At 50.0% G+C, this 25028-nt stretch overlaps 1 protein-coding gene across 1 annotated transcript in view; it reads right to left on the bottom strand.

Moving 5' to 3' along the window:
• The window catches only part of Eva1c (eva-1 homolog C), a 58075-nt gene that overhangs the window by 11603 nt on the left and 21444 nt on the right, over positions 1-25028 (bottom strand). Inside the window, exons 2-5 of the mRNA XM_051191874.1 lie at positions 20287-20483; positions 17314-17437; positions 11941-12093; positions 511-654 (exon numbers count right to left, since the gene is read on the bottom strand). Of these exons, the coding sequence (XP_051047831.1) occupies positions 511-654; positions 11941-12093; positions 17314-17437; positions 20287-20483 (618 nt within the window). The remainder of the gene's footprint in view (positions 1-510; positions 655-11940; positions 12094-17313; positions 17438-20286; positions 20484-25028) is intronic.

Below are 25028 nucleotides of genomic sequence, written 5' to 3'. Positions count from 1 at the left end.
GTCATTATCATCATTGTTGTTTTGAGATAGGGACTTCTATGTAGCCCAGGCCAGCCCTTAAATTCCCAGCATTCCCTCTGCCTCAGCCTCCTGAAAGCCGGGGTTGTAGGCGAGCCCTATCGTGTCCACGTCTCCCGTGTGCCACCTTTACACCACGAACTCCAGGGGAGTCTTCGTCCACCATTTTCACCTTTCAAATGTCTGAGCTAAACCTAGGAAAGTCCCAACAGTCTCTCCTGCGTGTGCTATGAACTCAAACTGAGCATGCTCAGCACTGTAGACCGCCCCCAAGGTGCTTCCCAAGCTGCGCCACGGGCAATAAACCTCTCTCCATTCTTCCATCTTTTGGTTGTGCTCATTGGCCATGCACCACCTACTATGTGCAAGGCCATGCACTGCCTACCTACTATGTGCAGTTCAAGTGTCACACACACTCCTGTTTGCACACGGCTGCCGAGGCCCTAACAGGCATGCGTTCACAAGCCTACTGAGGGTCGAGTTCGTTCTTACCACACGCATAGGCAACAGTGAGGTATTTTTTCACTCCTGGCAGACAGGGGCTTCCAAAGTGGTAATTATCGACGAGGACCTTACATCTCTGCTTCCCGTAGCACCTCCTGGACAGGACTTGCGACGCCGTGTGAGACAGGCAGTCTGGAAGGGGAGAGGCAGTGAGAGCTGTCACCATGCAGCTTAAAGAGCTTGCTGTGCATCATACATGCGCCGAGCGGAGCGGAGCTCCCCCCCCCCCCCGCACACTGCTGATCGGTCTCATTGGATCACCCAAGTGCCCCCCATCAGCTTGGGCACCAGCCCCCTGGAAGCCCTGAGCTTGGCCTAAGGACCTGCTATCACGACCCTGAAATTCTGACATAGTCTTTGTCAAAGGCCTGGATGTCTGCCTTGCCCGTAATTGGCTGCGGATGCAGAGCACTGGATGAGGCTATTTACCTCATGACTACTTGGCTTTGAAATATTTGCCTTGTTTAAGGCTCTTTTCTTCATGGCCACATGCTCCATGTGCAAACATGTCTCTCTTGTTCATCATCTCACTCCCACTATCCAGCCCACCGTAGGACTCAGGTAAGCATCTGATGGATGGAAGAATCCTGCTCTTCGGGGACATCTGGATTGTCCCCAGCACCCACATGGAACAGCTCACAGCTGCTTGTAAGTCCAGGGGGATCTGGTGTGCTCTTCTGGCCTCCAAGAGTAAACCATGCAAGCATGGGGAGGGGAGGCAGAGGGTTCCTGGTGCTCACTGGCCAACCAGCCTGGCCCACCTAGTGAGCTCCAGGCCAGGGAGAGACCCTGTCTCACCGCATGTGAGGAACAACGCCAAGGTTGACCTCTGACCCATGGGGCATTTAGACGCATGCTCCCCCCCACTCCCCCACTTTCTAACACAATAAGCAATGTCATGCTTAGCACTAGATATGTGTATGCAAATATGGGACTTTCCGTGGGAATTCTTGTCATGGAGTGTTCTGTCAAAGAGTGCCAGAACGTGAACTCGGTGACACACTGAGAAGCTGTTACTTAGGGAAATGGTGCCATTGTGTACTGCTGATGGAAATGCATGCTCCAAAAAAGCTTATGCTGTCTTACAGCTATGAGGAAATAGATGCCTGGCCATTTTGGGGAGAGGGAGTTGTTATTAGTGTTTTTTTGTTTTGTTTTTTTGAGCCAGAGTCTCATGCTGCCCAGGTTGTCATCAAACTCAATATGCAGCTGAGGATGGCTTTGAGCTTCTGTTCCTCCATCCCGCCCCCCCCCAGTACTGTATTATAGACATGCATCACCACACCCAGTTTGTGCAATGCTAGGCAAGTACTTCCCCCACTGAGCTACCTCCTCAGTCCAGCCTGAGCACGGTCTGAAAGAAAATACCCTTCCAGAGCTAAGACGTGAGGGCACCTCTGATACACTCCAAGAATGTCCTTGGTGAAGGCGCTTACCTTGCCTGAAAGGTTTTGTCTTATTACCGGAGAGTTTATCTTAGCCATGACTTCAGGAAGCGGCCAAGGCAATTCAGGGCTGAGCTCCGAACCACTCCCAGGATTTTGTTGTTTCCCTAGAGGTGGTTATTTCCCGCCCACACAGGTTTTGCTTGCACCATCTCTTGCTGCCAAGCTCCCTCCTCCCCAATACATGTGATAACAAGATACTCGGCCATTTCAATTCTTACTTTTTGGCAATTGTTTGACACTATGACTGAAGTTAATCACTCTTGCAAACCAGTGTTTATTTAGATAATTGGGCTGGCTGCTCTTAAGTGGCCCTGTCTTGGCAGTGGAGAGTTCCTGGCACCTTGATCTTGGCTGAAATGCCCAGGCCTGCCCTCACTTGGCCTTGGGACAGCCTCGGCCCAGCCTTTGAGGCCCATTGTGTGGTTTCTCATTCTCTAATAAAGGAAATAGCAAAATCCCTGGAGCCCACCCAGAAAATGTGACCCTAGCCGGAAATGACACATAGCCGTGGTGGAGGCACACCCCGGCGCCCAGTTCTCGGGGAAGGCTCCCTCCTGGCTCAAGCGGGGCGGGTCACTCTGACTGGTGTGCACAGGGCCAGCGATGGCCCCTTCATCTTCCCCTCTCCCAGGTGAACTTTAGCGGTAACAGTCCTGGCTCAGTTCCAGATCTTTCGGAAATGCCACCTCCAGTACAAAGAACACAGACCTCATTTTGTTTGACCCCATTGGATTGTAAGATGTCACTTTTTGTGACACCTTACACCTGTAAGGTGTATCATCTGCTTTGATATTCGTTTGCTAGGGCAGCAGCAACACATCCCAGACTCACGCCTGGAAGCTGTTTCTGGACAATTCTGGAAGTTCAAGACTGAGGTGTCAGCAAGGCTGACTTCCCTGGAGCCTCTCTGGCCAACTTCACGTCTTCACGTGGCTTGCACACTGCACATGCCGGTGTCCTGGCTCCCTCTTATTATAAAGGCACAGATCTAATCCAGCCAGGGCCCACTCGGATGACCCCACATTAACTTAATCTCCCCTTTAAGGGTCCTCTCCCTAAGTAAAGGCAGATTCTCAGGTCCTGGCAATAAGGATCTCAGTGTGTGCATTTTAGTGGAGCATCAGAAGGGATTCAAGATGGTTTGCAGCCATAGGTATCTCCGAGGATTTATGTCCATGAATACCCTCTTCCCACACGCACCAGGCCAGATCTATGCAGTATGGTGGAGGAGAGATGGCTGGCTTCTTATTCTTTTACACCCCATTCTCAGCAGAAGCCAGCTGCCAGTGCGTGAAGATACCCAGGCCTGTGAGGGGAGAAGCTTAAGCCTATTACAAAAAGCAGCGCCAACTTCCCACCGCATCAGCTGGTCACCTTGGAAGCTCAGTCCTCCACCCAGAGCTGTCCCCGGGAGACCTCTCAACACCCAAGGTAAGAGCCTCTGCTCTCAGCTGCCCCTGAATTCCTGTCCTGCAGAAGCCGCAAGATGATAGTGTTTTATCAGAGCCCACTGAAATGTGGAGTGTTGTATTACGTAGCAATAGGAAGTGATCACGCAGGTTGATATTTAGGAGTGTGTGTCTGGGGTGGTGGTTCTGGGACAGGGTAGTGGGCAAGAATTAGGGGGATCTTGAAGAGAATGTTGGGGAAAATTCAGGAATTTTGATGGAAATCCCAGCATCGAGTAACCTTACTGTCCCAGCTGAACACTGAGTGAGTACAGCAGGCTAGATGTTCCCTCAGGTGCCCGCCTGCCCCAGCCATTGATCTGGCTACTAAGCTGTCTGGTATCGTTCTGTATGCTGTGCCATACGAACACAGCTTTCCGCCTGCAGGAAACATAGATGGTTGTCAGAAGTCCTGCCCTAGTTGAGGCTGTGACGGGCAACAAACACTGATGATGTCGGTGCCTGCCTTCCAGAGCTTGGCCTGGCCTGTTGCCTGTCAGATGGGACCGAAGGCTACTGTCTTCTCTGTGGTCCCAGAACACAGCTGCAGTAGAAGCCCTCTCAACGCCTGTGCTCAGTGAGTCCCATCGATAGCCGTGCTCTGGGGATGCTTACGACAGCAGGGGCATGACTCCTGTGACTTCAAGGGTGGCACCCGTGTGTAGTGAAATCTACCATGGGGGAGGCCTCTCCTAGTCACTCAGTCAGCTCCTCTTGAAACAATTCTACACAGGACACAGACAGATGAGAAGTGGCCAGCACTAATGGAACTCGGGGACTATTAGTAACAATATTTTTAAAAGGAAGCATCAAGTTGGGAGGGAGATAGGACAGGAGGTAGTCGGGGTTGGGGAAGACCAAAATGCACTGTATGCATGTGTGAAAGTTTCAAATAATAAATGAAAGGCCATTTAAAGAAACCAGTAGCCAGCTATATGTAGCAAACCCAAGTTATGAGTTCAGAAATATTAGCGTGTGGGTTATTCTCTGCTCTGCTAGGAACTTGAATAAAATTATGAACTCAGTCAATCAATCAATCAACCAGTCAATACTCCAGCAGGGAGGGAAGGGGGAGAAAGGCAAAGCGACAATGTGTGCTCGTACAAATCGTGGGGACATATTCACAATCATCCATCATCCAACGATGATTAGAGCATTATTACAGGACTATTTACAGGGCTTAGGTTGGAAACCTTTAGGAAAATCCAACACCGGAGAGCCAAGCTTGCAGAGCAACCCAAAATTGTACCTCGTTATTTATATATGCAGATTGGTACATACGTGTTTATGTGTATATTGATAAGTTTATATACATAAGTCAGGAAGCGCTCTGATGATATAAACAAACACCACCCTCTTTTAATATAAAACATGTGGGAATCTATCCCAAAGAACTAGCCTGTAGAAAACTACCAGCACACTGGTTACAAAATGTATTCTGAAACTCAGAAACAACAAAACTCTCCCAGTAGGGAATCCTCCAAGCAAGATGATAGGTGGTATTGGGGTCTTCTGGCCACACAGTAAAAGACCAATTCTACAAAGTTCAAGGAAAAGAGGCCAAAGGACAAGTACAAAATTTATTCTTAGATGTGAGGTCTTAGAAGAAATCCAGAAAATAAATATCTCGCCAGTTGATGGGTAAAATTTGTAGCTGAATCTTATTATTACTGTTTGATGTTGTTCTTGTGTTTATGCCAAAGAGAATGATGATGCTTTAGAAACTTTGAGAAATACCTTCCTCCCAGCCTTTGAATGCTGAAACCATGCTGAGCTGCTGTGGGAGCCAGAATGGTCTTTGGTCACTATGTGCCTGCCGGGTCATCCCACCTCCGCCAAGTCACGGGCTTCCAGAGAGGCGCGCTGAATCCAAAACACGTGGACCCGCCAGACTTCAGCACATATGCATAGGAAAATGCACAGTTCAATCCTGAAAGCCAGATGCTCTGGGACGCCAACCACAGGGCTCCCTTCGCGGGCCCCTGATGAGAACCAGCCCTCCGTTCTCATGTGCTCATCCATCTGAGACCATGCCAGGGCTAGGGTGAAGGCCAAATGTGCCTTTTCCTTTCTTCAAAGCCATGTGCCTGGGCCACAGGAATGGCTGGAACAGTGAACGGAGATTACACACATACACACTGGCAGCCTGTGGCCCGGATGTGGCCTGCAGGCATGTTTTCTTTGGCTTGTTCCGTGTTTTAAAAGTTGGAACATTTTACTTGGGGGAAAAAAAAAAAAAAAACCACAAAAAAACGAAACCTGGATTTCCAGCTTCTCAGGAGAGCTCAGAGACCGTGATAACACCAGGCCAGCATTCCAGCCTACAACCCAGAGTCAGGGATGGGCAGTATGCCACGATTACAAGGGGTTCTGATTTATTTACCACCCATTTTGTGACAGACATCACTCTTATGCCACAGACACAGTAGCTGTAGAGCTGAACCTTTGTAAGGATAAGCCACCCATCATGGCATAGAGGTTTCCACCATGAAGACGGAGTTGGCAACCACAAGGCTCTGCTCTGGCGGGTAGGAGGGAAACCTGTCCAGTATGGCATTCAAGGTGACTCCTAACAAGAATGGCAGAGCTGAGCACACAAAGATATGGTGACAGAACAGCCCAAGACAAAAGGTCAGGTTGTGCACAGGCTTGGGAGTAAGAAGCGACACAGAATGCTGTATCGGTCACGAGGGAAGGGATAGAGAAACGGGCAGGGTGCAGGAGTTTACACAGCGGGAGTGTGGTCTAACTGCAGTGAAACCTTCCAGATGCTGCTCTGTGGAGAAAGAAAGGACCCTGGTGGTCCAGATGAGAGATGCCCTGGGAAGGCTGGGAGCCAAGAAGCTAAATTGGAGGTATGTTGCCACCAGGGAGAGACCCCAGGGTCAGAGAGGAGGTGCATGGGTCACCTGGGGAGACACCAAGCGTCCTTTGTCAGTTGGGTGACAATAAAGTATTTTTATACGAAAGGGACAAAGTGATAAACTTATGGGGAGCTCTTGCCGGGTGCAGTCAGCAACCTTGATACAGTTTACCTGTCCAAAGAGCAAGGGCCTCTTAGCATCCGGTATGACAAAGAAATGTGTTAGCCTGCAAAGGTTTGAATCTGCTAAAGACTTGCCTAGTTTTACTTTATAAATGTATTCACATCCATACATGTGTGAGGACCAGAACAGCTGATGGGGTTAGAAAAGAGTGTGCGTTCCTCTGGAGCTAAAGTCCCATGCAGTCGTGAGCCACTATGTGGATGCTGGGAACCAAACCCGGGTCTCTGCAACAGCAGCAAGTACTCTCGTCCACTGAGCCGTCCCTCCAGCTCCAGTTTGCAGCTTTACAGTTTTGTTAAGCGTGTGTGAGTGTGTGTGTGTGTGTGAGTGTGTGTGTGTGTGTGATGCATGTCTGCATAGAGACCAGAGGTCACTGTTAGGTGCATCCATCTTTTGCTTGCCACATTTATTTATTTTTATGTATTAATTGACAAAGGGTCTCTCACTAAATCTAGATCTCATCAATTAGCTAGACTGGCTGGCCCAATAGGTCCAAGAACCTTCCTGTGTTTGCCTCCTAGTAACGGGATTACAGGAGTGCATCCCACACTTGACTTTTTTTTTTTTTTTTTTTTAATGTGATTGCTAGGGATTAGAACTCAGGATATGCAGAGCAAGCATTTTACCTACCAAGCCATCTCTTCAACCCAGAGGTTTGTGTCTTTGCATGCATGCATGGTTCTGACCCAAGGAAAGAGGTTTCCATGTTGGTCTCAAGAGCCTTGACCCTTTGAGCCCTTCCCACTGCAGGGTCCAGGTGGGGGAAAAAGGCTCCAGTGTGTTGATTGGGAGACATTAGTGCAGCAGAGTTTTGTCTCCATCACTGCGTGTTCTGGGGACACTGCTCAGAAGGGCCTGGTGAGGGGACAGGGTCAGCAGTCTACTTTGTGCAGAGCTTAAACTCTTTCCTCTGGTATGCTAAGCAAGGGCAGGGTCTTCAAGGCACAGATCTGCCTGTAGCTGCCAGGTTATCGACGGGGTTACACCAGTGGCCGCCGCGCTCTCCAGGGAAACCTGGTGTCTAACTGTCACTTGTTGGTTAGTTTTCCCATGTAAGCATGATCCCCACCCAGTGTTGGCAGACACCTGAACACAGATGGCTCTGCACGCTAGTCTGAATCTTTGTGCCCTCAAAAGAACTGCTGGGACAGTTGCTTGTCGAGGCTTCCTAAAACACACACATTAGATTTAGGAAGCCTGAGAGACAGGAAACCCTTTGCCCATGTTAAGAAATGATGTCCGGAAAGCCGAGGGAGCAAAGACACTTGTCACCAAAGCCTAATGGCCTGAGTTCTGACTCCCACACATGCACATGTAAACAGTAAATAAATAAATAAATGTAAAAACACATGCACATGTAAACAGTAAATAAATAAATGTAAAAAAGTTCTAAAAGAAATGGTGTAGGAGAAGAAACACACAATGCATAAAGAAGCGGAGCCATAAGAATCCAGAGCTGCACGTGAAACCGCTCTTGAATAGTGAGAAAGCTGAGGGGAAAAAAAAAAAAAAAAAAAAAAAAAAAACCAGAGGGCCAGATCATCAGGGTCCTTCATCAGGCCACAGAAAGTTCAACACCCATGACACCCCTACTGGGAAGTTAAGAGAGTGACAGGCAGCCTGGGGACAACAGCAAGCCTAGGAGCAGAAGGGCTTAGCGATGGCCCAGGCTGAGCATGGTCTCTTCTCCTAATGCTCGGGTCATGGAGGCACTGGAGAGAGAAACCGCAGCCCCTGTCTCAGCACACTCAGCACACTTCAGTTCAGGGAACTGAAGAGAGGGCTGAACCAGTCTCTCACAGGCCACTCTGAGGGACCGGAGCAGAGAGCAGAGCCATTAACAGACAGCCGGGACAGACCCTCACAGGTGCCTTTAGCTCATTTGGGAATAACACACGTGAAGACAGAAGACTGGCTTCCTACCAAGCGAAGAGCAGCCGAACACAGGTGCCAGGGCTACCCCTTGACAGATGTCCACCACTCTCGAGAGGAAAGCTCATAGGCCAGCCACGTAAAGGCACTTGCTGCCAAGCCTGCCAACCGTGAGACATCACTGGTGCCCGCATGCTAGGAAGGAGAGAACCAACTCCCGTGAGTTACCTGATGAAATCCGTATGTGTACGCTGGCACATGTAAGCCCCTCCCCTATAGACAAATGCAGTGTGTGTGTGTGTGTGTGTGTGTGTGTGTGTGTTTTCCTCTGTTGCTACTGTTTGTAGTTACTGTGATACTGTGATACTTGAGGCCCTGTGACTCTAGAGAGAAGAGGTTCGCTTGACTCGCAGCCCTGGTCCAAGGTCAAGGCTCCATCTCTGTGATGAGCTCTGAGTGGCAGAGTCAGGAGGGGCAGGGGGCTTCACACACAAGCGTTTGCCTCTCCTCACCTCTCCTTCCTCTTCCCAGCACTGAATCACGTGGCCTCCACTCGGATGGCACTGTCTAACCCTGAACACTGCCCACAGCTGAAGGAGCTGGATTCAGCGTCTTCCTTCCTGCTACCGTCTAATGGGGGAGTGCATTTCCACACATGAGCCCTCACAGGCTCACTGAAGTCATCTGAAAACCACAGCACCCGTCCCTGACTCCCAGCGTGTCAACCTCACAATGCAAAATGCTGCCTTTCTGTCCCCAAGAGTCCTACAGACTTAGCTCCGTCTAGCCTGCATAGAGTTAGCACCGAGTCTCACCCAAGACTCAAGCTGACTCTTCGAAGTTGTAACCCTATAAAATCAGGACAAGTCACCCATTCCCAAGATTGGCAAAGTGGAAAAGACTATCCGGCCCAAAGCAAGACTAAAACGCTGCTGGGAAGACACTAAACCCCAACATGCCAAGTCCAGCCCCTCTAGCACACTGTGAAAGGAGAGCCCCGAGCCTTACAACGGCTTTTCTGGCCACAGGGCTACTCTCCTGCAGCCTTCCTCGGCGAAGGTTGCATGGTTACCTGTAGCTGTTCCTCCCTGAGAATGTCTCAGCCCTGAAGGATGGGGAGAGAACAGCCAAAAGTAAGAGCTAGAAGCCCTTACCCAAAGGAGGGCAAAATAGAGTCAGAGGAACACCTGTGGGCTACAGCTAGATGGGGCCCACAATTGGCTACAGGCACTCCAGGAAACCCGAGGTGAACTGTGGTTTTTCATAAGCTACCTCCAACAGACAGCGTGTGAGAAAGCCTGCGCTGTGCGAATGAACCAAGAGTCCTCAGATGTGGTGTAAAAGTCAATGTGACTGGTACAGCCAGGGCTCCTTCTGGCTTCCTCCCTTGAGAGTGCATTCTTTCTTAACAGATTTCTCCCACTTTGCTTCCTACTGTCCACATCTAATTCCTTGTTCCAAACACAAGAGCCTGAGAACCTCAGCAGGTGTCTGCCAGACCCCTGCATCCACCAGTACCAGCCGCACTATATATGCGCACTTCCCACAGGCGCTCCAACCCACGCAACTTCCGCCAGGCTTCCCTTTGAAATCTCGGAGGAGGTCAGAGTGTTACCACCAGGACTGCCCGCCTTCTGTATGCCTGAAAATGCAGCACGGCCTTGATGCCAAGGGCTAGCACCCGGAGAAGCCTCACCCAGGCTTGTGTGACTGCAGGCTTTTTGCCAGTTGCTCTGATCAGAGAAACTGGCTTCTGTCACACGAATCTCTCCAGTAAATCTTTTCACAGCCACACCCTCACATTCCTTGTTCTTTGCTTCCTCCTTGGCCAGACTGGGAGATTTTCAAATCTTTCCCTTTGGTCCGGAGTTTTACTACAAATCTGGCTAAATGCAGTCATTAATGGCCAGGCAGCAGTGAGAATCTTTGTTGATTTGAAACCTCATTTAAAAGAAAATGGCTCTCAAAGGGAGTAGCACTCTTAGGAGGCATGGCCTCGTTGGAGGAAGCACATCACTGTGAAGGCGGGACTTGAGTTCTCCTATGCTCAAGCTATGCCTAGTGTTACAGTTCACTTCCTGCTGCCTGCAGATGAAGATGTAGAACTCTCAGCTCCTCTCCAGCACCACGTCTGCACGCACGACGCCATGTCCCACTGTAAATGATAATGGACCGCGCCTCTGGAAACAGTAAGCCACCCCGATTAAATCTTTCCCTTTATAAGAGTCGCTGTGGTCATGGTGTCTCTTCACAGCAACTGAAACCCTGAGACACCAAATATATGAGTCCATCATCTTTACATGTGGTGTCCCACAAGGGTTTAGGGCGTGGACACCACTCAGCAGGGAGCTTTGCTACATCACATAAGGATAGCCTCTTCCCTATTTCCTAAGAGGCTCCCCACTCCCATCTAAGGCTAACTCACTGGTTTCTGCTTCACCCTCACCAGAATTTGCCAATAATATTTGCCTTACAGTAAAACAAATTTTTCCCAACCCATTCTTCCAAACTCCTCTGACCTCTTCCCATTACTCAGATTCAAAGCCGCTTCCACATTCTCGGTATATATCAAGTGCAAATGTCTGTACTAGCTTTCTAGGGTTTGTTTTACCATAATGAAATACTGAGCTGAGTAACGTTCTATAAAGAAAACAGGCTTAAGGCTTATTTGGGCTCATGGCTCTGGTCCAAGGTCAAGAACCTGTATCTGATGATGGCCTTCCTGGCAGCACAGGGTACCACACACAACGAGGGACAGAAACGTCTGGTCTCACCCTCTCCTTTCAAAGGGTTCAATCATGGGGTCTCCACACCGAAAATCTTATCATCTTATCTCATCACCTCCAAAGTTCATACCTCTAAATGCTTCAATGGTATTGTTTCCATCATTTTAACTTCTCCCATCAGGAGTTAAATTTTGGCACATGAACCTTGGAAGATGTCACAAGGCCTTCAAGGCATGTGCTCCTAGGAGGACTATGGCATAATATATGTTTATATTTATATTATATGTGTAATATTATAGGAGGTATTATGAACGACCTTTCGACTTTGTGATGTGGCATTGACATCCAGAAATGCGTTGGGCCTTTTTCATAGCTATCTTAGGGTGCATGTGACTGACAGACAGCAAGGTGGACACTCCTGCTAACAAAGGAAATGAGCCTGCACTTGTTCAATATAGGAACACTCCCCGCCCCAGCTGGGAAGCACTTCCAATCCGCGCTTGGGTGAGCCCACAGTGGCAGAACTCGGGTATGTGGAGAGCCTGCTGTCACTGTAGCTTGCTTGTCTCCTCCTTGCGCACTGCTGGAAGGACACACTGTGTCTGGGTAGATTGTTGGTCACTGGTGAGCACCCAGTTCCTAGACCAGGGCTCTGCCCGCACGGCAGGTGCTCAGTCTTTACCTCCACGTAGCGTGACTGAACCACCAATAGATTCAGGACTACGGGGCAGAGGGGCCACTATGGCGAGAAGGATCCCTGTCCTTGACTTTCCCTCTCTTGCGGGTACCAACCACACTTCCCTGCCGACCCAGGACCACAATCCACTCAGACGACAGCCTAATTACAGCCTCCCCACCCCCCAAAAAAATCACCTACCAAAGGGGGGCAGCAGCTCTGCTTCCGAGGGACAGACGTCCGGTTGCTGTGTCCTCCGGCCGTAGGTGGCAGAGTAGATGTTGAGGAACCTGGACTCGTGACAGTGCAGTTTCAACTCCTGGTGTTCGCACACCGTCTTGTGTTTTAATTCATCTGGGGAAGCAGCAGAAGCCAGTGACAGATTAGCCTGGCTTGGAAGGAATGGCCGGGGACAGTCTGAGTGACAGCTGCTCAGCCCTTGTGGACCTGCACCCTGAGAAGGGCACAGCAGGGTGACCCTGCCTGCCTGGGGCTTTGGGCCCTGAGGGCTGGGGAGGGAGACCCCTTGCAGGAAGCAGGTGGGAAGCAAGCAGAGGCAAGTAAACACTCCTGGAGTCACACTTCTGTGCCATTGGGGAAAAGGGTTAATGCGGGGAGAGGGCCACTCAGATCCTGGGAAGTTTCTCCTGCTCCATTTTAGAGCAAAGATTCACTAAAGAGGAGGGAACCCCCTGGTAAATGCTGGCTCGTGCACCACAAGCCCTGGCCACCAACTCCACACAAGCCTCCCTCCCTCCCTCCCTCCCTCCCTGAGTCTGGTGTACTTTGTTCACAAAGGATGCAGAATGGGGTTGGGGAGCGCGGGCTTCAGTCAGTAGTGCTTGCTTGCCTAGTACAATGAAGCCCTGCGTAGAACCCCAGCACCACACAAATAATGAAGTGGGTCATGCCGGTAATCTCAGCATGGGGGGGGGGTGCAGGCAGGAGGAAGCTCAAGGTAACTCCCACACCCCCCAGAAGTTCCAGCTCACTTGAGGCTGCATGAGACCCCGTTTTCAAAAGTAGTGGGAAACTGGGTGTGGCGGCTTATTCATGTAACCCCGCCTCAGGAGGCTGAGGCAGAAAGATCTCTGTGCTACCATAATGAACAGGGTTGACATATTTTCACCAACTGCCACGGTAAGAAGTCTTCACATAAAAAAGTAGAGCATATGGTAAAACCATTCATCTTAAACTTGTGTTGTGTGTGGGATGGGTGTCATGGTACACTATGGCCAGCCCAAGGTTGCTTTTCTTTCGACCATGTGAGTCCACGATTGAATCAAGGTCATCAGGCTTGGCAGCAAGTTTGTTTATCCACTGAACCATCTTGCTGATTGAGGGGGGAGAGGGAGAGAGAGAGAGAGAGAGAGAGAGAGAGAGAGAGAGAGAGAGAGAGAGAGAGAGAGAGAGAGATCTTTCTAGAAATAGATAGCTCTGGCTGGCCTGGAACTCCCTTGGTAGACCAGGCTGGCCTGGAACTCACAGAGATCCACCTGCCTCTGCTTCCCGAGTGCTGGGACTAAAGGCGTGCGCCTCTTTTGAAAAGTAATAATTTCTGACACCCCAGACACAGAAGATTGCAGGATCTGAATCCACTTACTCTCTCTCCTGGATTTGAACTATCTATAATCAATCACCATTTAAAAGCATTGAATAGAAAATTCCAAGAGAGTACATGCATGCAACTTTCATAGAATAATTCATATTGCTATTCTACTTTATTTTTGCCTAACTTGTCAGTTAAGCTCGGCTGCAAACATGCATGTATAAGAGGAGACATAGCTGGGCTGGAGATATGGCTCAGCAGTTAAGAGCACACACTGTTCTTGTGCAGGACCCGAGTTTGATTCCCAGCACGCACCTCAGGCAGCTCACAATTTCTCCAGGGGGATCTGACACCTCTGGTTTCCATGTGTTCACTTCACATGAATATACCCACCCCCCTGACTTGGACACATAGACACACAGACACATACACATACATACAACGTTTTTTTTTTATTAAATCTTTAAAAAAATTAAAAAGAACGCATTTTTTCTTTTTTGATTTGGAACATCCACTAGGATCTTGGGATGTGCACCAAAAAAGGAACAACTGTGCTTATGTATAGCTGTATAATATATATATATATATATATATATATATATATATATATATGTACATATAGTGTCAATATATATAGTGTCAATAATGGGGTATGCTCTGAAAATACATCCTTGAGTGAACATTGCAGAGAACACGTGTATGAGTCTAGATGGTGCAGTCTGTTACATGCCTATGATACTCGTTTGGGGTGTTTGCTGTAGTGCTATGGGTAGAACCCAGGACCTCATGAATGCTAGGTGCACCCTGCTACTGAGCTCTACACACCTACGCTGCAGGGTGCAGCCTCCAGCCCCGGGCTGCAAGCCTGCCTAGCATGCTGCTGCCCTGAAGACCAATGCCAAGGACCCGTGGATTCGACGCTGAGCAATGCAGGACACATGCGGCACAAATGAGAGGTGACAGGCATTTTCAGTTTGGTTGTAATCTTCTCAGGACCACTGTCATGAGTTTGGCACGTCACTGAACCAAAGTGCCATCATGTTGTATGGCCACATGTGAAACATCGAGGAAAGTCAAATATTTACAGGTACATGGATGGTTTGCTGAGATTGTGAGTGCGATCAAGGAGAAGATGTAGGAAATGGGAACAGGAGACAGGAATGTTCTATGGCTGGATGGTGGTGGAGAGAACGTGGCTCAGCCAACTTGCTAAAGGCTGTAGAACTGTTCACTTGAAATGGGAGGATTCCATGCTCTATTAACTATACCTCAGTATACTTTAGAACTAGAAATAACTAGCATTGCGGGCCCCCCCCCTACACTCAGTCCTGTTCTGAGCACATTAAGAGCAGTAATGGACTTCACGCAAAGCAGTCTTTTGATGCGCTATCTTTTCGGAGTGTCCTCAAAGCCCAGGCAGCAAGCCGCCTGGGCTGGCCTGAGCTGGTGTCTGGAGGGAACCAGCTTCCTGGAGAAAGCTCTTGCTTTTGCTCTTGCTTTTTCTGACCCTCCTGTGCTCACATTCATCTCCCACCCTGCCTGATTCCGTGTCCTGACACACCTCAAGATCGAGTTCTCTTGAATGTGATCCGAGGCTCACTGGCGAGTCTTGAAATCAGGTTAGTGAACTGTGGCCTTCTCGAGTGATGGCACACAGCATGGTCCCAGCCCGCTGGCAGCCCAGGCAGTGTGAGGCCAGTCTGAGCTACATAGTGAGCCCCATCTCTCCGGTCTCTCCACGAGGATAAACAGTGCTATGGCTTCCAAGGATCATCCCTCAGTGTGTTCACGTGAATGTGCGTCATGTTGGGCCAATAAGTACAGTGTTTTTCTTACTGTGGGATGGAATCCGAGTGGTTTGGAAGGTCCCACCATAAGTCTTCCAGAAAAGCATATGCAATGCACACTAGAGCAAGAACAGCTGGATGACCTTTGGCAGAACCAACGGTTCATTAAAACATGAAAGGAAGCAACCCAGCAGTGAACCCCACCTTCCCACGACTTGGAAGTTCCTAGGGTTCTTCACCAAAAGCCCAGAAGCAGCAGAAGACCCAATCTTGGGTCACAGGCAGGAAGGCACCAGCTCTCAAGACGCCCACCAGCAGTAGCGGGGAGCCCTGCGCTGGTTTTGAATAGAGTCACTACCCCCTGCAGGTCACTTTCTGTGATTTTAGATAATCCACAGCCAATCCCAGCTTGAGGACAGTAAATAGAAAATTCCAGAAATCAACAATTCCTACATTTCAAGCTGTCCCCTATTCTGAGCAGTGTGTCGTCCTCTACAGCAACTGGGTCCATACACACAGACGTGAATCCTCCCTTGCCCGGCATATCTGCCCTGTGTGCACAACATTTTACAGTTACATCCAAGGAAAAGCTTGACTTTCTCTACATAACAAGATGGCTGAGTCTGATTGTGACTTTAGGGTGTTTGTGTCTTTTCGGCCACCCAAGTCTGCAGTCTTTCTGCGCTGTGTCTGAATAGAGGTTCAATCTCACCAACACTGACACATCTCCTGACTTCAGAGACCCAGGGTGACAACTGCCATTTCATGCATAAAACCAGACTCAGGAGACACAACATCGACCTTTGCAATCAGATGAACACCCACATGTTCAGAATGGCTCCCAGTGCAGAACGCCTCCAAATAGGGATGGGAGGAGCCGGGACAACCAGACTTCTCAGCAAACTTGGACTGTGTGTTTAGTTTGGTTCCTATAGTTTGAGATAATTATGTAGACCAGGCTAGCCTTGAACTGGAACTCTTTCCTGTCCCAACTTCCCAAGTGCTGAGATCTTGGCTCTGTGTCACCATACCCAACTTTAGAATCATAAAAACAGCTGCTCTCTCTGTCTCTCTCTCTCTCCTTAAGTCAGCATTTTAAATTATTACAAAGTGTTTATTTTATTTGTTTCCTTAATGTGAGTGCTTTGCCTGCATGTATGTATGAGCACCACATGTGTCCTTGGTGCCCGCAGAGGCCAGAGGACCCCCTGGTACTGGAGTTACAGACGGCTGTGAGCCGCCATGTTGACGCTGGAAATTGAACCCAGGTCCTCAGGAAGAGAAGCCAGTGTTCTTATTCCTAACATACGGCCACGTACTATTACTACAATTTCTTTTCAACCAGTTGTTCAAGCAAGCCGGCTGGAAAGACAAACATTGCATGTGAGAATCCTAGCTGTTAATTTTTATATGTGTGTACATATATGGGTGGGTGTGGGTGCACAGAGTAAAACCAGAAAGCAGGCCATGGCGGGGTGGGGGGTGAGGGGGAAGGAGATTTTTCAGGAAGTGAAGGAAAATGAGTGATAGAAGTCAGGTGGCGTGAGGTGGGAAGAGGACAGGAGGGAGTAGACAGGGAGTGGGGACAGGCCGGGGAGGGAAAATGTGGGGTAGGATCATGCAAACTATACACCAGAGTGCTGCCTTAAAACAAAGGAAAGAATTCTGCTGTGGCCGATCCCCTGCAGTTTGTTGCAGTCAGATCCCGGGTGCCTGGAAGTGAGACCTGCTCCTTGAGGGGGGCTTACTTAGAGCGTGCAGTAGGTTCATCACACAGCCTGTGTGCATTACGGGTGGATGGCAAAAGTCATTGGAGAAAGCACAGGGACCAGGAAGGAGGAGATTGCTCCAGTACACCCTGGCCCCCGAGAATGGGAGGGGAAGCCAGTTCATAGACATTGGAGGTGGCGGTTACCTACGCCACTGAGCCCAGAGGAAGCCAAGCCTCATAATATGACCACCTTTGAAAAGCAGAATGTGTCCCTCACTTTGAGGGAAGCCACTTATATCCCCCCCCCCCCCGTGGATACTTTTAGCATCCGTACAAATGAGCATTATACACGGAGAAAGGTTTTGACGGCCTTGGATTTGTGCATGTGAGCATACACGTGTGTCTTTGTCTCTGATGTTTCTGTTGAGGGGTTTGAGGCTGGGTGAACACCATGGACAGAGGACTTGTGTTCACAAAACTAGGGGCCAATCCCAAACACACTGTTCCCCCCCTGGGAAGTTACTTACTAGGTTGGCATTTAAAGGAGACCAGGAGGTATTTACTGCTTCCTGGACAAAGGTCAGGTCCAAAGACGCGGCTATTGACCAGGAGGTGGCAGGCTCGCTGGTTCTGGCACTCATCCAGCACCTTCTGGAAGGGATGATAAAAAAGCATAGGCTTGTAAACCGCATGGTGTCTTCTGGGCCCCAAACCTGGGTTGTTCTGGGCTCTGGGGACATGAGGTGTCCCTGTCTTGCCTGGGCTGTGTCTGAGATGAAAGCACCTGTGGATGGTAGGCAGCTCCCTGTAACTTTCAGAAGAAAGAATCTGGTCCAGGGAGCCAGGCCCATGGGAGAGCTGGCCTCAACCAGCCACAGTGGGCACTATGGCTAAATTTAAAAAGATCCATCCCTCAGAGGCTCTAGGGTACACGAGCGATGTCAAGTCACCTTTGATTGGTCAACTGGAGGGCACCTCAAGCTTTAGAATTGAGAGAACCACAATGGCCAGGAATTATGACCACATCTCCTTCCCTTTAGAAATGGCCCCACACAGGCCCCAGGGACTTGGGAAAGAATGCAAACACCCACACTTTTTCTACCAAAAGAAATATTTAAAGCTGATGCCCACCCTTGACAAACTCAGGGGCATGGGCCCATGATTTTGCTACTCTGTGATTTCTTTAATGGAATACTCTCTCTCTCTCTCTCTCTCTCTCTCTCTCTCTCTCTCTCTCTCTCTCTTCCCCTTTCTTCTCTCCCTCCCTCCACCCTCTCTCCCTCTCTCTGGAAGCTTGTGGAACACCCTATCGTGGAAGGGTCCATGACTTCTTATGGCCCCTCTGGGCTGTGGCTTGCAGAGAAAACTACACAGAATAAACTCAGGTGCTGGCCTTGGTGAAAGAGAGACAAAGTTCAGAAGAGGAAAAGTTCCCAACAATCTACTCTTACTTTAGGACTGAATGCCACGTGGATTTTTGACCTTTATCCCGAGTTACCATGTTCTCATTACAGCTCACGGGATATATATTTCCATGAAGGATGTTGGTGCTACCATGTCACCTCCCCTGCCACTTCGGGGAGGGGCCAAGGAGATGTGCATCTGTCGAACGGAAAGAATTCCCAGGAGAACCTTTACACCCCTATCAGGCACAGCTCTCAGATGGTGGCACAGGCTGGCATGGCTAATGGTCTTGGTAAATCACACAGCCTCTGGATGTTACTGTGAGGGTCTTCCACTGCAACCTCAGGGCAGGCTCAAACTGTTACCAACAGCAAAATGCAGAGAGCGGCTCCGATAGTTACGCTGGTGGATGTTCCTACCTTAAACACCAATGCCCCTCAGCACGTAGGCTGACTCAGCTGCCCGTGTGGTGTGAGGTCCCAGGGGAAGGGACCTCCTGCTTGCTGAGTGAAAGGGCCATTCACAGCCATGTTCTGGCAAGCTAACCGTCTGAGCAGCGTCAGAATTATGTCCACAGATGATGACATGTCAGCCTGAACGGAACTTCCTTCCCTCGGGGCACCAGGCTGAGCCACGGTGCCAGTAGTTCATGCTTTCGCCAGGTACTGACCCCTGGGGGCTGGCGGCCAGCACCCTTTTTATGCACCTTGGAGGGCAGTGGAGAGTCTCGGCACCTGGGTTGGGTGATGTGGGAGTCAGGTGACCAGCAGGAGTATGGCTCTTAGAGGGGAGGCCCCAAAGGGAGAAACTGAGGCAGGGAGGGTATCAAAGATACTACACTTGACTTCCAAAGAAACGTGTTGTCTCTCATCACGGTGTGGAAACCATGTCAAGGGAATTCAGCCAGTTACATTCTTTTGTGCTGTTTACTAATTACATGACTACCCGTGTAAAGTAGCATGAATAATAGAAAATATTTGCATCGTCTAATATTTTTGCTTGTCCGTGGGCATAAAAATAATGTACAGACATCTCCTTAGACCCTCTGATAAATTTACCTTCATCTACATGTTCTATGATGACCATAATCAAGCTGACATCTACCTTGTCATTTGCGGTACAGGACAGACGAGGCCGGTGATATAGTAATGTTGGCCGGTAGCTGAGATGACAGATTACAGATCGCACGGATAGGCTTTAACCATAGTGGCACAGGCTGTAATCCCAGCCTCTGCCCACAGATAGCAGGATGGAAGGTTTGTGTCTATCGAACAAGTTCAAAGTTAGCCATGGAAACTGAGGAAGACACGGTCTCAAAAATGAAAAAGGACCGAGACTATAGCTTGCCTAGTGGTATGCTGCTTGCCTAGCATGCAGACGGTCCTAGATTCAGCCAATCCCCGGCAATGGGAAAAGGTGCGTGCGGGTATGACTGACAGCCTCAGTTTAAAATCACCAGCGAATGACTTGACCTCTATATGGACCAGCTTTCCCCAAGTATGCTCAGGTAGCGAAGTGAGAAGGAGGGGGACAGGGGAGGAGACAAGAGGGAGCTGAAGAGGAGCGGGGAAAGAAGAAGTTGCACTTCAGAAGAAAAAAAACTTGATCAAGATGGCTCAAAACATCTCTAAATGAGAATACAACGGTTGCCTACAGGAAGAGAAGCAAGCCACGAGAAACAGAAGACAATTACTGCTATGTCTCTTGGGCTACCCTCTAAGAAGTTCGTCATGACTGCCGATGCCGGCATCAGAGTCACTGGCCTTCCCAGTGGGGCATTTATCAGTCCAACATGGCTGCTTTGCTTCGCTAGAGTAGAGTGTGCCTGTGACTAACTCCGTATGGGAAGGATGCTGAGGGAGCGCTTCATGACATCGGGTTTCCCTCTGTACTGTGTGGCAGAGACCTTTGAGAAGCAAGAAATGCTCACCTATAAAAATCAGTGATGCTATAGTAATGCGCACACACACAGACACAGATTTTTGCTTTGGATGAGACACAGAATCACACATCTATGAACACAGAAAAGAGAGGAGAGAGAGGGAAGAGAGGGGAAAACCATTGCGTGATTCCAGCACATCCACGAAACGCAGTACCTGCAAAGTGGTGGATGCCACGCAGGTCAAGTTGTCTTCCCTCTGGGAGGTGGGCTCCTGGGAACTACACATTTGGTAGTCTTGCCCGTAAAAAGCCGACTGGACACTTATTGTTGAATGCCGAGGGCACTGTAGATTCAAATAGTCCCCGTCACAGGCATAGGCGGTGTGGTTTTGCAGGAGTTTGGTTAAGTAACCTGGAAAATATTAGCTGGGTTATGGGAGCCCCCGGGAAGCCCCCCTCCCAGTTCCTGCGTAGATTTCAGAGCAAGGAGATGCTGGTTTCCTTGGGGCAGGGACAGCGGGGTAAGAAGGTGGGGGCTACAGCTTCTGCAGCAGACCCGAGGCAAGCAGGCCACCACTAAGGTCCTGAGGCTGTGGGGCCAGATGCTGGCTTTCCTGTGTGAATGGGTACCTTGGTCTGTGATGGTTCAGTGCAAGGCTCGGAGGGCTCCATCCCTCCAGGCAGCTCACTAAAGGATTGGCCACGAGCCCAAGGACTCTGGAAGAGCTTCTATAAAGCAGGAACTACGCTGAGTGGGTGTCGCTGGGCATGTGGACACCCGTTCCGAGGAAGAATTGACTTTTCTGATCTCCGGGCCTTCCTGAAGTAAGGGGTGCCATTCAACTTCAGGAAACCACTCCTGGGCCTGCCTCACCCCAGAGAGGAAAGCTGGGGAGGGTTGCCGGCATAGAGTAAGGCTTGCCTGGAAGAGGTTGGGGGAGGGGGCTAAGGTGGTGGGAAATAGAGTGGATCTTTGCTGTAGATTGAGTAGTGAGTGTATCTCCAGATTCCTATTGTGTTCCGCGATGTTGCTTCATTTGAAAGCAGGAGTGCGGTTCAGGCACAATTAGTTGAAAAGAAGGCATGCTGAACTTGGGAGAACCCTGAATGACATACGACTAGTGTCCCCGTCAGGAAAAAAGAACGAAGACAGAAGCAGTAATGGGCAGATTGGAGTGACAGGGAAGCCACCAGCAGAAACCCAGGGTGCACAGAAGGCCTTACAGGGTGTGCGGCTCTGCTGGTGCCTGGATTTCAGACCTCTTGGACTACAGGAGTAGGGTTTTTGATGTACACAGCCACCCGTTTTGGAAATCATCCCAATAGCCACAGGAACAAAAATAGGCCCTGCATTCCAGTCTCCCCGATGACTTCTCAAGCAGTTGTAGGAGCCAGGCTGGGCCGGGGCTCTGAGAAGCTCTGCGGACCTATAGCCTGGTATGTCTGGAGCATGAGCTGGTTCTCAGAAACGAGGAAGTAAGTCCTGGCCAGAATGTAGAGTTCTCTTCCTCCTTCTCACACCTCATAAGGTCAACAGCAAGGCGGCCGGGAGCAGAGCCAGGGACTTTTTGTTGAGGTGTGTGTGGGATGCGCTGGGCAGACTAACAGGGAGGCATTAGGGGAGGAAGGGCAGTTCCAGAAGTTTTTGATTCCCACACAGACAACCCACGCCTATGTGAGTCCCATTCTGGTTTCAAATGGGACTCTCAGAAGTACATAATTCCTGACTGAAGGTATGTGGGCTCCCTGGGGGCTCAAAGGCAAAGAGCAAGGCGGTTTGGCCTAGAGTCATCCCTTTCACACATGAGTGCTCTGAGGAAGGCTGCAAATGCCCACGGAAGACTTACCCTGGCCAAAATGCCCTCTCTCTCTCCTCTTCCTCCTTCCTTCCTCTCTCTTCCTCCTCTTCCTCATCCTCCTTTCCTCCTCCTCTCTCTATCTCTCTCTCCGTGTGTCTCTGTCTCTCTCTGTCTCTGTCTCTCTCCTCCTACTTCTTTGGGAGTCTACCTTGTGCAGAGGATCAGTCTAACATGAACAGCAAAAGGAAATCAGGCACCAGAATGAATCTGCTTTTTGCTCATCTACCTCCAGGACTCAGCTTCGTAGGCTCCTTGCATGGCATGCTGGGAGGCAGCCCCTGAAAGAGTGACAAGTACCACTAGTGCAGGATTTCTATGCTGCATCTCAAACCCCTGTGGGGCCTGCGAGAAATGAGGGCCAGCATCTGTCCTGAATGTGCCAGGCAGGGCCCCCACTGTCGAGATCCCTTTAGACATCTCCTTAAAACTTCCTGCACATCAACCCATAGCTCCCAGAACTCCAGCTTCAAAGTAATTCTCAGAGGGTGACTGTGGGTTCAAGTTCATTGTTTATTGGAAAGATGGTTTGCTGTTCTAGCTGATAAAGGATGGGACTGGGTTCTGTGGACCGTGGAGTAGTGAGACCGGAAAAGCGGGGGGGGGGGGGGGGGGTAGGGGGACGACACCCTCTGGGCCCTGGATCCCTGGAGACAGAGGTTCTCTGTAATAGTTGATCTTGATGGAATTTGACAACATCTGTAGGCGCATCTGTGAGGATCCAGAAAGGTTTAGCCACGGGGGAAGACCCTCCCTAAGTGCAGATGGGGTCTGCAGATTGAGTAAGCGGTGAGAAGGGAGGGGGTGGAGAGGAGGCTGCATGATTCAGAGCCCTGGCTGTGCCATCATGAGGGTCAGACTACAGGTTCCAGCACCCATCTAACAAGGCAGGCATTCAGCGCGTGCTTGTAACCACAGCTTCAAGTGGGGTGCAGACTGGGAATCACTGGGGCGGGGTGACCTCCAGTGTAGCTGAGAAAAAAAGTGTGCCCTGCCCCCCACCTCAGAGAAATAAGTAGAGAGTGATTTAGGGGGAGGGTCTGATGGCCTTTTCTGGGCTCCGTGTAAATACACAGACTCATACACCAACACACACGTGCACAGACACACAGACCCAGAGAGAGAGAGAGATTTAAATGAGAACAAAGGCGAAAGTGTGACAAGCCCCCAGCACATCCTTTGCCTCCTGGTTGGATACAATGTAACTATCTGTATCTCACTCCTGCTGACATCCCTCTGCCGCCATGATGTACTCTACCTTCAAATAATGAGCCCAGATAAGCTCTTCCTCCTCCTCGGGTCACTGGACACAGCGATGAGGAAAGTCACAACTGCCTGCTGGACAGACCATCACAGGGGCATATGTGCATATGTTGTGTGTGTGTGTGTGTGTGTGCTCACATGCACGTGTATGAGTGTATGCACGTGCGCTCACATGTACATGGAGGCCAGAAATCAACCTCTGATGTCTTGTCTTGGGTGCTGTCCATTTTTTCACACTGAGAAAAGGCCCACAGCTTTCCAAGTGAGCTAGCCTAGCTAGCTGGCCAGCCGATCTGCCTGTCCCCATGTCCCCGTCACTGGGAATTACAAGGGGCTCTACCATGCCTGCTCAGCATTTGTTCATACCGGCTCTGAGAATCATGAGTGCACTCCACTGCCTGTCTTAGTTAGAATTTCTATTGCCATGACAGGGTCTCTTACATTGTATCCCAGCAGCCTGCCCCATAATTTACCATGTTGCCCAGGCTGGGCCTCCAACTCATGGCAATTCTCCTGCCTCAGCTACCTAAAATATGGGGTTATAGGCATGAGCCACAATGCCCAGCATGAGTAGAAGTCCATACCCTTGTTATTCTGTCTCTAAAGCCCAGTGTTACCTGAGACGCTGAGCTGCCGAGGCTGGTGGGTGAGGGCCGATGGAGAACTGAGTACCAACCTTCCTGTCAGCTCAGGTACCTGAGCACATCTTGTGATCATTGCCCAGATTCCCTTCCCCAGCAAACTAAATTATCAGAATGCCAGCAGCTTCCCAGCCAGAATCTTCCTCAAAAGGACACCAAAAGGCCGGGGCCTGGGAAGATCTCAGAGGAGACTACATCATGCATCCTTACGTTTTCCCTTTATAAACAAAGATGAGGAGTTTGCGGAAGAATGGGTCCCTGAAGGGCAGTGGGAGTTGCTCTCTATCTTTGGAAAGATACAGAGAAGGGAGGTGAGTTGGCTCAGCCAGTGATGCCTGCCCTAATGCCTAATGACCTGCGTTCCATGCCCAGAGCCCACGGTGGAAAGAACTAACTCTTGCAAGTTGTCCTCTGATGTCCACGGAAGTGCCCTTGTGTCTGGGCCGTCTGTGAGCACATGCAGGCTTTGCCTTGATGACACTAGCTGACGGGACCAGACAGTCCCTCACTGAGACTTCCCAGGTGCGTTGGCTGGCTTCATGTCACCTTGACACAAACCAGAGTCGTCTGAGAGGCGGGGGCCTCGATTGAGAAAGTGCCTCCGTAAGACCCAGCTGTGGGGCATTTTTTTTAATTAGTTATTGATGAGGGAGGGACCAGTCCATGGTGGGTGGGGCCATCCCTGGGCTGGTGGTCCCGGGTTCTTTAAAACAGCAGGCTGTGTAAGCCATGAAGAGCATGCCAGTAGGCAGCTCCCCTCCGTGGCCTCTGCATCAGCTCCTGCCTCCAGGTTCCAGCCCTGCTTGAGCTCCTGTCCTGACTGCCTTCATGATGGGCTACAGTGTGGAAGTGTAAAGCAAATAAACCCTTTCCTCCCCGCATTGCTTTTGGCCAGGGTGTTTCATCGCAGCAATAGAAGGCCTAACAAAGACACCAGGTGATTCTAGATCGTGTCAAATTAACAGTTAAAAATGAGCATCACACGAATGTTTACAAGAGTTCTCTTCCCCGAGGCCAGAGACTCTCCCAAGTTCTCCAAGGGCTAAGGCTGCTTGAGTCACTCTGTGTGCAAAATCTATCAGCCATCAGCCCCACGTCCAGGTGCTGAAGTCGCCCGGAGTCACCAGAGGACAATTTCACAACTGTTCTTGAAAGAGGATGGAATTCAATTGTTCCGTCCTGGCCTTCCTCGCCTCT

This window comes from Phodopus roborovskii, unplaced genomic scaffold (assembly GCF_943737965.1).
Source record: "Phodopus roborovskii unplaced genomic scaffold, PHOROB, whole genome shotgun sequence".
NCBI lineage: Eukaryota > Metazoa > Chordata > Mammalia > Rodentia > Cricetidae > Phodopus > Phodopus roborovskii.
Note: the sequence above shows the minus strand (reverse complement) of the source record. Positions and strands in the feature narration are given on the sequence as shown.